This window comes from Lygodium microphyllum, chromosome 3 (assembly GCF_053477565.2).
Source record: "Lygodium microphyllum isolate KBCC chromosome 3, Lygodium_microphyllum_v1.1.10, whole genome shotgun sequence".
Taxonomy (NCBI): Eukaryota; Viridiplantae; Streptophyta; class Polypodiopsida; order Schizaeales; family Lygodiaceae; genus Lygodium; species Lygodium microphyllum.
In genome coordinates this window covers 64441114-64453406 of record NC_141137.1, presented here as the reverse complement: position 1 = coordinate 64453406, position 12293 = coordinate 64441114, and the positions used below count along the sequence as shown (strand labels likewise).

Sequence of the window (12293 nt, the reverse complement as noted above, 5' to 3'; positions counted from 1 at the left end):
TATTCACAAGGGGTGAAGATAATTACAGGTGGTGATGAAGGAGAATTTGGGAAAGAGGAGAATTTCCTGAGGAAGCACTTGCTATGGATGGGCAGAGGTCCCTCTCTATGAAGGTTAAGCATTCCTCCAAAGATGCGATATTCAGATTGTAGATCTTAGGGAAATCATACCTACCATGCACCTCCTCATTGAAATCAACTCCAATTCTTTGCGGGTAAGGCATGTAGGTAGGATCATTCCTCTCATGTGGTAGTGTACTACAAAATGCCATCTAGGCATCTAAGTTAGAGTCCCAAATGTTTTTGCGCCACTTGGCTTGTGCTTCATACCCCTCCACTTTCCCGAGCACTCCACCACCTTGTCCTCCCAATAATGTGCAGGCTCCTATCGTCACCTTGTGGGGTGTCTAATTATCTCCTCCAACCATCTCTTCCCTAGCCTTGCTAAGAGCTTTTATCACTTCCATACTGTAAGTTCCTGGCTCCAATTCACAGGATCTCACTCTTCTCCTTGAGGGATGGCCATGTTAGGAACTTGTAATAGCTTGTGGCTTGGTGTTTTCTTCGTGCTAGCTCTACTTGCTCTCTCCACTTGTGCCTCAATTCCACCATTCTCTCGGGGGGTATGGCTTCCTTCCTTGCTCTTTTGTTTGTGCTTGTGTTTGCAGTGGGGGACTAAGTTCGTGCGGTTGCTCTTCCTCAACATGGTCATCCTCAAAGTCTGGCCCCTCTTCAGGTAGTATTGGCTCTCTTGGCTCTTTAGGAGGAGGCTCCGCTTGTTGCTCTGGCTCCCCAAACCCTAGCAATTCAAGTTCTTGCATGGTTAATCCGACTGTGATCAAATGGGCTCTTTATTCCTCCACTCCTAAGTTGTGGGTGCCTTGGCATGGAGTCTATGTTTAAGTGCTCTCCTTGCCAACTCTATTTTCCTTTTGAGTTCCTCAATTGTCTCTTCCTCTCTTGACTGGGTGACACATTTAGTACTGTGTTTAAGAAGGATTTTTGCTGCTCTAGCATCCCTATCTCCATGGCTTCAGCTTTGCTTTCTACCATAATGTGTTCATTCTCTGAATGGGCCAGTCAGTAAGCTAAGTCTTTAATCTTGTCCTCATTCCTGGCTGCCCATTCTTCTAGCTTTCCTTTCATTTGCTTCAATCCTTGGTTCTAGTATTGGGCTAGGGTGGCGATTACCTAATCTTGCTCTCGCTTGTCATAATATATTCATTTGTTCCTTTTCTTGGTTCCAGTGCTCTACCTCTTCCTTGAGGATGGCTTGCTCATGGAGTGCTACATGAAGTTGGTTATGTAGCTCCACCAACTTCTTCATGGCCTCTTCATCTTTTTGAGTTTTTACCCCATGTAGCTCTTTTCTTGCTTCCTCTCTTTGACTCTTCAACTCCTCATTTCCAATTCCAGGCGTCTATTTTCCCTGGAGTTCAAGGCACACATTTTCTCTAGAGCCATCTAGCTCTCCCTTTCTTCATCATACAGGTATTTTAAAATTTCTTCACCTTGCCTTGACTTTAAGGCCTCTTTTAATTTAATCACTTTCCTATTTTTTATAGTCATCAGTCTTGTTTTTCCTAGATGGTAGGTTGCAAAGGCATTCCTTTCTTTGTCCAGCTCGGCAAGTACGACCTTTGTTTCTTTAGTCATCTTGTCAAGTTGGCATTGAAGTTCTTTTACCAACTTGTTGTACTTTTTTTTATTGCACATTACTAAGGGCACCGAAATAGTAGATACTTCACTCCCAACCTGGCTAGCAATGATGTAGACAAGGCCCACATAGGCAATTTGGTGAAATATAGGAAATTCTCCAATATTTCCTATGTAGACAAGTACATATTCCCCATCTATAACTAGGAAATTGCATTCCCTACATCTTATAATAGGGAATATAGAACATTCCCTACATTCCTTTGAAAGTCCCTACGTTCCCTACATCTTATAATAGGGAATATAGAGCATTCCCCACATTCCTTTGAAAATCCCTATATAAAGAATTATAAGGATGTGATTCCTTACTTTTATGTAATAGGGAATTAAAGGTACAATGAGGATAAGATAAAGATGATGTTTATCACAATTCTCTATTTCTCAATTCAAGTTGATAATGATGGTTTCGAGAAGGTAAGGACAAAGGTCACAAGAAACTCCAAACCACTTACTATATAGAAAGTTCACATTATAACTAGGAAGATTACTAACCAAACTAGGAAGAATGTAGAATTTTCTAGTTATAACTAGATAATTTTTCCATCACTAGTCTCTTCTAACTAGTAAAATCATTTTCCTAGATAGTATCTAGAAAATTGAAGCCCTATCTAGCAACATTATCTAGCAAGTTATTGTATAACTAGTAATAATATCAACCTAATTAGAAAATTTTACTTTTTACTAGTCATAACTAGCAAGTACTATCCTCTAACTAGGGAATTATAGATATTCTATCAAGTTAACTTGGAACTCATGATTTTTCTAGGTATAATTAGTAAATAAATATTCATTGATTAGACATTTACATTTGTATAATACTTACTCATAGCTAAGCTTTTCACATTGACACAAAAGCAAGACCACAATTGTTGAAAGGTAATCACAATAACAAAAAAGAAAATTAAAAGAAAGATGTTTAGTACACATGAATAACACAAACTGTGTGGCCCCAACAACAGAGTCATTGCATTTAGCAACAATAACACTTACAAAATTGAGCAAAGTACATGGCCACATTGACCAAGCATATATCATGGCCATGACATCCATCTTATTGCAAAGCTCATGATTATATTAGTGAGAAAAAAGCATATTGCACCAATGGATTAAATAGAAACTCCACGCACTAACATCATATTCCCTACTGTCCAAATGAGCAACAAGAGCAAACATTCAAAGTGCATGGCAAGAAAACCACACAATCATATATACCCTATCATGAAAATTAGATAGCCATATTAAAAAGGAAAGCACATTACCAAGTGCATGACCATATTGGTCATGGAAGTTAACATGGAAAAAAAGAACCACCAAGGTAAAGCGCGTAGCCATATTGAGAAAAAGCTAAATTGCATTGCCCAAAACATGTGGCTATAGAAAATAAAGCAAACTACATTGCTATATTATCACCTTTCAAACTAGCACTAAACTTATAAACTTCATGTCTTAACACAAAAATATAAGTACCAAGGATTCTAATGATTGCCAACTATTGTAGCTAGCTCTATGTGGAAGCTTGCAACATGATAGATGGGAAGCTACTTTAAGGTTCACTATGAGGTGACTTGAATAACAAGAAGGCTACACCTAAATAGCCTTACAAGGGTGGAAGTATATTACCTTTACAAAGAACTAGTGCTCCAAAACAAAGAAATCCTCATTGGATATTCTCATTTTATTAGGGTTTGAAGTTGAGAAATTCCATAGAAAAGTATCGATGGGAGCATATCAAATTCTCACCAATCTCAAAGGTAGGTGAAATAATTCAAACAATGTAGAAACTCTTGCAAATTCTCAATGGAACATTGAAAGTGCATCATAATAAAAGGAAAACACAAGAGGAAAAGAAGATCAAATTAAGATTGGAAAATTTTTGAATTTATATTTTGAGAAAAAATAAGAGAGCTAAAAGAAAGGCATGCTTTTTGTGCTAAGAACATGCTCAACAAGGCCAATATTAAAATAGAGTACTATAAAAAGCAAGGAGGGGAGGAAAGCATGTTGGGCTATTCTCTCCTATACATCTTAAACCTTCCATGTTGGGTAAAAAAACATAGGTTTGAATCTCTACAAGAGAGGCTGAACCCCTAGAGGATCTTAATGTACTCTTCGTGAGGATTTCAATCATGCTATGCATTTGGCAATTCAAAAATTATGATGTGTGCAATCTTGTGTAGCAACTTCTCCTATAGGCACCTATTTGGCTAGTATCATCTTGTGGTCATAACAAACATCAAGTGTAACATCCATGACAAGTCTATTTATGCTACCCTCTAATCCCTCCTAACTTGCTCTAGCCCTTATTCCTATAAGTTAAGCCTTAGAGGTAATTCAAAGCTCCCAAAAATCTTGGAACAACTCAAGAAAATTCATGAGTACTATCATATCCCTTCTCTACCGTTAGAAATAATAGATACATGAATTTTTAGCAAGACCATTCATATATACTTGTGAAGATCATATCCCAACGACTATATTTATGGCCCCAAAAAACATTATTACGAATATTTTAAAATTACTCTATGAAATTATCATTTTGTCTAATTATAACAAATATTTTGAAATTATTCTCTAAAATTATTATTTTTCATGGAACAATCTGACAAAATTTTTATCATTGTAGTTCAAGCCATTGGCATTTCCATCCCAATATGCCTTAGCATCCTATAAGATGCCAAAATACTCACTAGTGGGTTGGGATCCCATGATCTTTTAGGAGATAGGTGTTTTTGATTACATGAGTGCTTGAGAAGGCAAAAGGCCAAGTGGCCCTATTATATAGGATACCTTTAATGCTGAGGGAAGCTTATCATGGCTCTAAGTTAATAAGTTCCCTACTGTGTGTTGTTGACAGAAGTAGTGTAATCACATGCAACCCAATCTTATGGGGTTGGAAGCTCACATCCTAGGCTAGACAATTGTTTTCTCTGTAGGGATATGGATTTTATACTACTTCATGGAATGGTGTTTTTATATATTATCTTTTGTGCAATAGAATGTTGTTTTCCAAAGTGTTTGTCATGTGCTAGATGTTGTGTTTATGGACCCTATGTAACATGATAATAAAAGGAAGCTGCTTTTTTATGTTGTAATAGTATGGTACCTTTGCTAATTAGATAAGTAAAATAAATCCCATGAAGGAATGTGAGAATACCTCAATCTTGATGACCAATCATCTATGGCTAGATGGACCTAATAATTTGGGTAGCTTTTCTAAACATTAGATGGAGTTATTAATACATGATCCTCCAAATTTAGTAGGACATATATGAGGCTCAACTTCATTTTTGGGGGGCTAATGTGAGATGATGTCTTATCCGCAAGGGGATCAACATTTTATTCTCTTCCACTTCTCACTCTCTTTGAACTAAGTGCCTGTTGGAAACTGCGAGGAAGACAAGAGACGAAAGGAAGAGAGGAGAGAAGAGAGATATGAGACACTAGAAGTGGAACCCCAGAAGTGTGTAAATTGAGCACACATGATATGAATATATAGAGGGGACCTGGGGCGCTATATATAGACACGAAAGGAAGAGAGGAGAGAAGAGAGATATGAGACACTAGAAGTGGAACCTCAGAAGTGTGTAAACTGAGCACACATGATAGGAATATATAGAGGGGACCTGGGGCGCTATATATGTCATGTGTGCTCAATTTACACACTTCTGGGGTTCCACTTCTAGTGTCTCATATCTCTCTTCTCTCCTCTCTTCCTTTCATCTCTTGTCTTCCTCGCAGTTTCCAACATGGTATCAGAGCTGCTTGCATCCGATGAGAAAGAATCGTCTAATGACGAGGAGCTGGACTGGACAATAGGGCCAATTGGTCACAATTGAGAGCTAAGCGAGCTTCCTCTCTCTGCGCCAGATGTCCGACCAGAAAACCCTACCTGATGCTGCTCCTCAACCTACCTGGATCGAGTGTGCTGTGCTCCGGTAAACCGCTCCAACGATCCAGACTGCAGTTTTCGAGCCTCCCAAGCCTCAAGAGAGATGCCAAATGCATCAGGCCCCTCTAAAAGCCCTAGGATGTTCAAAAGCTGATTGAGTTCCTCCTTGCTGTCCTGTCCATCAACTCTGAAGCTCCGCGAGTAGGCATGATTCAATACGCAGAAACGCGTAGAATCTGGCGTTCCATGAGATGAGGGGGACAAATCTGAGGGGATTAAATATGCATTTTTTATCGCATTGCTTCTCCCCAGTTTTGGCTTGATGGGAGAAGATGGCTTTGACAAGAAAGCCATGGTTGGCACACTGCCGCCAGGCTTGAATGCAGTCGTGAACGGGATCTCCCTCTTGGGGGCCTTCATCGGGAAGCTTTTCTTCGACTGGTTGGGCGACAAGCTAGGCCGCAAGAGGGTCTACGGCATCACGGCCATGCTCATGATCTTCAGCTCCATCGCCTCGAGCCTCTCCTTGTTACAGAAATGCAGGCAGCAGAAGAACCTGTGTATGGCTCGACACTTACCAGCCTGTGTGCTTGCACGTGGCCTCGATACTCATCGATTCATGGGCAACTACCTTGTGCCGCTCCTTGTCGAGTGTGGTGCCCTGTGCGATGCCCTGTAGATCTTTGGCAAACTGCCCATCACGATGTCTATTCGTGGACATCCCTCATCTCTGCCGCTGCAGAATGTGGAGAAGCGCCATGTCACAATGTGTACTCCTGGACTTCCCTTATTTTTTGCTATATCAATTATGAGGAAACAGAGTATGCTTTCCATCTGTACCAGAAAATGCCTGTCACAATGTGTACTCCTGGACTTCCCTTATTTTCTGCTATATCAATTATGAGGAAACAAAGTATGCTTTCCATCTGTACCAGAAAATGCAAGAGGCTTGCATACAACCTAACAATTATAAGTTTCTTGCCCTACTCAAAGCTCGTACTAAGCTACAAGACATGGAACGAAACAAAGGCATACATGTTGATATTGTTAAAAATGGACTGGAAAATGACCAATACATTGGTAACAGTCTGGTGGATATGTACGCTAAAGGTGGTTCACTTCTCTGTTCTGATTCAGATAATCGATTTTGTTTCAAAAGTGGGATGAGGCTAGTTTCCTGATCCTGCGAAACTCCCATGAGATCAAGTGCAAGTGGTGGAACTTCTTGTTGAAGGTGGACTTGAGAGTTTTGGAGCACTTGGTCCAGGAAGATAATGTTTTGTGGAACTCCGATGATACACTTCTTGCTGACCACGGCGATCCAGGAGGAGTATATTTCACCGAGGAAGTCTTCGGTAAAAATTGTTTCAATACAACACGGCAATCCAGGAGTATAATGTATCTTGCCTCTGCCTCCCCGTAGTGACCTGACCGTTGCTGCCAGACATGGATGTAGTCGGGACAAGTATGATCGTGATCGATATCATGATCAGGACATGGATTCCTACCGCAGACGCAGCAGGAGCCGCAGCCGCAGTCTGACTCGAAGTCCTAGTCGTAGTAGGAGCCGAAGCCCTGCTCGAAGTCCAAGCCGGAGCCGTAGTAGAAGCCCTAGCAGGGGTACTGATGATCGTCCCAAGCACCAATCCTATGACAGAAAGGAATCACCTTATGCTGACAGGGGTAGTCGATCTCCTAAAGACCGTAGCTTGTCGTCTTATGACATAAAGGAATCGCCATATGCTGACAGGGGTAGTCGATCTCCTAAAGACCATAGCTTGTTGCTCTCCAGGTAAGGATCGGAGCCTCTCTCCTGTGCGCAAGACTGCTTCACAGGGGACAAGAGATCCCCCTCACTCAGTGCCCTTCCGTGGATCTGTGGAGTCTCGCCAAGCTGCGGTGGAAGTTGCCATGGCGCAGGGCCAGGGTCAATTGACATCAAATTTGTAGATGAACTTTCCCGATGAGATTCTACTGCAGGGAGAAGAGAAGGATACTTCCTTGCGTGGGAGATCATTCCCAATCCTGAACAGAGCAGTTTCCCATCAAGGATGTCATCCCCGTGGGGTACTTTGTGACACTGCCTAACGGTAGAGAAGGATACTTCCCTGCACGTAGGAGATCATTCCCAATCCTGAACAGAGCAGTTCCCCTTCCACTGTCCTTGAAAGAGATGTGAGTGCATGCCTTCAATCTCAGGCCTCTTCAGCTAGCAGTGGATTGTTAGACAAGGATGCAAATGCATCTACACCACGTTCCCTAGGCTCTTCAGTTCACAGTAGTAAGAAATGTAGAGCCAGAAGAAAAGGGGCTGGTAAGAATTAGGAGATGTTTTTTTTTTCTACTCGGTTTTTCTGCTCAAAGAGGCACTGTATGTGTTGTCTAGATCCTCCAACTTGGGTCCATGTCAATGGCACCCTCAGCCTCTCCACTTCGAACATCTCGGGCTCCTGTTTCAACTCCAAGATCAGGGCACATGACTTCCACTTTGTGCGCGTCCCCACCGATATGCGAATTGGCATTTTATTTTTGGGAAAACAGATCGTCATTTTGGTATTACATTGACCAGAAAATAGCAGCAGTATTGCGAATTCAAACTATCATTGTTTTATCTTGCTCTCATCTTCCCAGAAAGGAACAAAATATGATGTATCAGAGAATGTTTCCACAACTATTGTGGCTAAGCCAGAGACTGCAAGTTTCGAACTTCTCAAATTTACTTCAGATATCCAGTTTTACATAGTTCTATGGACCTTTTCTAGAGGTGGGGCAGCAGAAATTAGATCCTATTGTTGCAGTAAAATTAGCTGGAAAGCAATCCACATCTTGGTTTTCTGATCCTGTGAAATCCAAGTTTGAAGTTGATAGAAATGGTGCTCTAATCAAAATCAATGAGTCCCCAGTAAATGATCAGATTCAGCTGGAGAATGTAGTTGATTTTGAAGCTTGGGAGGATGCCCATTTGAACAGTGTGAACTCAGAAGTGGAAGTGGAAGATGTGGGGATCCATAGGGATTTGGAGAATATCTTGTTTGAGCAGGAAAAGGCAGCCAAGGTCCTTCAAATCTGGTTCAGAAAATGTCAGAAAGAGAGAAGAACAACAGCAAAGGTCCTTCAAATATGGTTCAGAAAATGTCAGAAAGAGAGAAGAACACGCACACATGAAGAGTCTAAGTGGGAGAAGTTTTATAAAGAAGCTTACAAGGCAACCAGGTCCTGGCTTCTTTCTGCTGAGCCTTTGCAGGACGGTGTTGTAGAGCTTCTCTACAAAAAGAGGTTTGTGTCTTCTATCATTGTATGGTCTCCTCAATTTAGTTAAAGGACAAAGATTCAAATGCTAATGCAGTTTCCTGGGAATCAGTATCTAGTCTGTCCCATATACTTACTGTCTTTAGTTACTGTCTTTAGTTAAAGGACAAAGATTCAAATGCTAATGCAGTTTCCTGGGAATCAGTATCTAGTCTGTCCCATATACTTACTGTCGTGTAGATCATTGTGCAACCATGTTCATCTCTGTTGATCATGATGTATGTTTATCTTGTTGGTGGTTCTTGCCCTTGTATACTGTTGATGGTTCTTGTTTGTCAATGCCTTGCATTCAGTTGTATTGGTCTTGCCAACTTGATATGACAATATTGATACTTGATGATGTTTGCTCATGGGGCAGAGACATTTGTGCGAGCTGATGGTGCTTTCATTCCATTCGGGGACAATTTTGATGTCTCCAAAGTCACAACTACTATCAATGGGGTAGGTAAGATGGGAGATGTTATAACTATTGACTTGCAAGCAAGCATCAACAGCATCGTGGGGAGGAGGGTAATAAAAGTTGGCAGAAGCTCAGGACTAACAGAATGAAGCATCATGGCATATGCCTTTGAGTACAATGACGAGAAGGGCAATTACTTTTTCACTGATTTCCTGATTGTGGGCGAGAACCAATAGGGATTTGACATGCATGCATTGTGGGCGAGAACCTGTGAGAGTGCGCAACGGAAGAAGAACACGAACACAGAGGAGAGGAGAGACGAAGCAGGGAATGAAGGAAGAAAGTCTGCACTGACTGAAATGAATGTTGAATACACTGAAATGGACAGAGCAGTCCCTGCACGCAGCCTGGAGCGTTAGTGAGGGCACCAGAACAGATTGAAAGCAATGGTAGCACCAATGCCGGAGCGGGAGACGACGGAGATAGTGCTGAACTTGCAGAATACAATGTTGGGAATGACATGGGGGCTGGTATATATAGCCCCAGGCCAGTATACTGGCCGACCTGCCAAATCTGGCCGACCTGGCCAGATTTGGCCGACCAGCCAGATCTGGCCAACTCAGATCTGGCCGACCTGCCCAGAAAACTAGCCCGACTGCACAAAAACAGCCCAGTATGGGCACACTGTAAGATGGGGGAAACTCAGACTCAGACATGGATCCGCTGAGGAAGCACCACAAAGTTTGAAGTAGAAATGATTGACATTCCTCCAACTCCGACTCATGGTGAGAGAAAGTATGCTTCCTTCCCCTTCTTGAACATTGGGGTTTTGCTCCTTAACAAGTACCTGTTGAGCATCTATGGCTACAAGTACCCCATATTTTTTACCATGCTTCACATGTGCGTATGTGCTGTCTACAGTTATGTTGCAATAGCATGGCTAGAGATTGTGCCAATGCAGTACATCTTGTCAAAGTAGCAACTTTTGAAGATTATTGCTCTTAGTGTCATCTTTTCATTTTCTGTAGTGTGTGGCAACACATCCCTGAGGTAATTGCTGGTATCTTTTAATGAGGTCAGGTTTACCAGGTTTGGAAAACAGGTTCAGCTTTCTGAGGGAGAGATTAAGCAGCTTTGCTAGTATTCCAGAGACATCTTTCTCCAAAGTATTCAGCAGCCCAGGAAAGTAATCCTTCAAGATGTTTGTGGTGTTCACAGTGGCTGTAAGCAAACTGCATTGATGGGACACAGTTCAAAAGTTGAGAAAGAAGGCTTTGATGCTTATCCTGATTGTTCAGGATGAAGATGACAAAGTTAATATTTCAAAAACCAAGTTGTTGAGTCCTGTGATACAAGAAGTTTCTTTTGGAGCTGCTTTTGTAGAGCTCTTGGAAGTCTTCAAATGAACAGTCAAATCTGTTTTTCGGGAAAGTGGATATTACATATTCAATTTGTGGAGTCTTATATTAATGATGCAATACAGTTCTATTTGTTGTTCATGGATGGTGATTGCCTGTACATGAGAAGCATTATGATGTCAACTAAAGATCCACAGGTAATACTAGTTTCAATGTAGTGGACTTCTTGCTTAACTTCATGGTCCCTTTTTCAGAGAAGTTTCCTTGCCTGGTTTTCCATGAGTAATGTGTAGGAGAAAAGTCCAGTTTTGTAAAAGTGCCGAATCATTATCTAAGTTGGCAAGCTGACACAGAAATATTATAGTTATACCCATTTGGATGATTTCAGGGACCAGCTAGAGGCATATGGTGTGATGTTGATGTGGTAGAGTTCTCTTATTTTGGTATTCTAGCTGCAATCCCTAAGCAAGAGGTATACACAGAGCTGGCTGAAGGTTTAAGGGGCAATGACCCATCCATCGGTCTAGGATCTCAGGTAAAAAGCCAGTGAAAAACTTCAAAGTTTGAATACAAACTGCTCATCTTAAAATTTAGTCATTCTATAATTTTACGTTTGTTTTGGAGGTGTGCATCTTACAACCAAGTTTCTAAATTATCTCGAGGATCAGTTGCATAGCCTTAGAGCATGGTCATAATCTGGATGTGTCTACTCTTTTGATGTCATGCTTGTGGTCTTAGTTCAATTTTCGGATCAACTGTAGGCCCTTTTATGTAATCAAGATTGATGTCTTATATTGATCTAACAAACTGTTTAGTATTTTTTATTTAATTGAGTTGTATAAACTAGCATATCAAATGAGGGCATTTGATGCATTATGATAGTGTATAGTTTAGTGGCAGATTGATATGTCTACATTGATATTCGAGGGGCATCACTCTCGAATCTATCATCATTTTGTTTATCGATATACTCAATTGCAGCATGATGATGTCCATATTTGTGTATAGAAAATAGAAATGACCATCTCATGTGTTTCTGTGTTTCTGTGTTTTTGGTGTCATTAGATGTTTTTCGCACATTTTCCCCCTCCTTTCCATAAACTTTGAGAAATGCTGAGAGTGTGTACATGCTTCATCATATATCAATTAAACAATTGATGGTGTTTTTTACACTGTAGAGGTGAAGATTGGCAGCTTTTTAGTTGCAATATATGTAAATAATTGTTGCATCATTACTAGTTTGACAATTCTGATACGTTTCTCTCTCTGGTGAATTTCACAGGTTGCAGGTCAGGAGACATTTGGTACACTTGGAGCCATAGTACAGAGTAGGACAGGGACTCGTCAGGTTGGGTTTCTAACAAATTGACATGTTGCGGTTGATTTGGACTACCCCAACCAGAAGATGTTCCATCCACCACTACCTCCAAATGTTGGACCTGGTGTTTATTTGGGTGCAGTGGAAAGGGCAACATCTTTTATTACAGATGAGCGATGGTATGGCATTTTTACAAGTGTGAATCCATGTTTCCCTCTTTGCTGTTAAGGCATTCTTTATTGTCCATTTTATAAACTTCTCTGTGAGTTGAAAGAAGAATTTTGGTTTCCATTTCTTGATATGA

General features: G+C 41.0%; 1 protein-coding gene across 22 annotated transcripts in view; it reads left to right on the top strand.

Annotated features, from left to right (window-relative positions):
* The first annotated feature begins 6839 nt into the window (after positions 1-6839).
* LOC148038429 (uncharacterized) overlaps positions 6840-12293 on the top strand; it is a 154726-nt gene continuing 149272 nt past the window's right edge. For 6 of the 22 annotated variants that reach the window (XR_015689530.1, XR_015689527.1, XR_015689529.1 and 3 more), the window contains exons 1-4: positions 6844-8880; positions 9272-10868; positions 11060-11206; positions 11954-12168. Coding sequence is in view for 4 of the 22 variants with exons in the window: in XM_087671905.1 (XP_087528031.1) it covers positions 12042-12168 (127 nt within the window). In the remaining 18 variants the exon portion in view is untranslated. Of the gene's footprint in view, positions 8881-9271; positions 10869-11059; positions 11207-11953; positions 12169-12293 lie in introns of all 22 variants that reach the window. The other 16 variants (XR_015689538.1, XR_015689540.1, XR_015689539.1 and 13 more) reach the window with 9 other exon arrangements.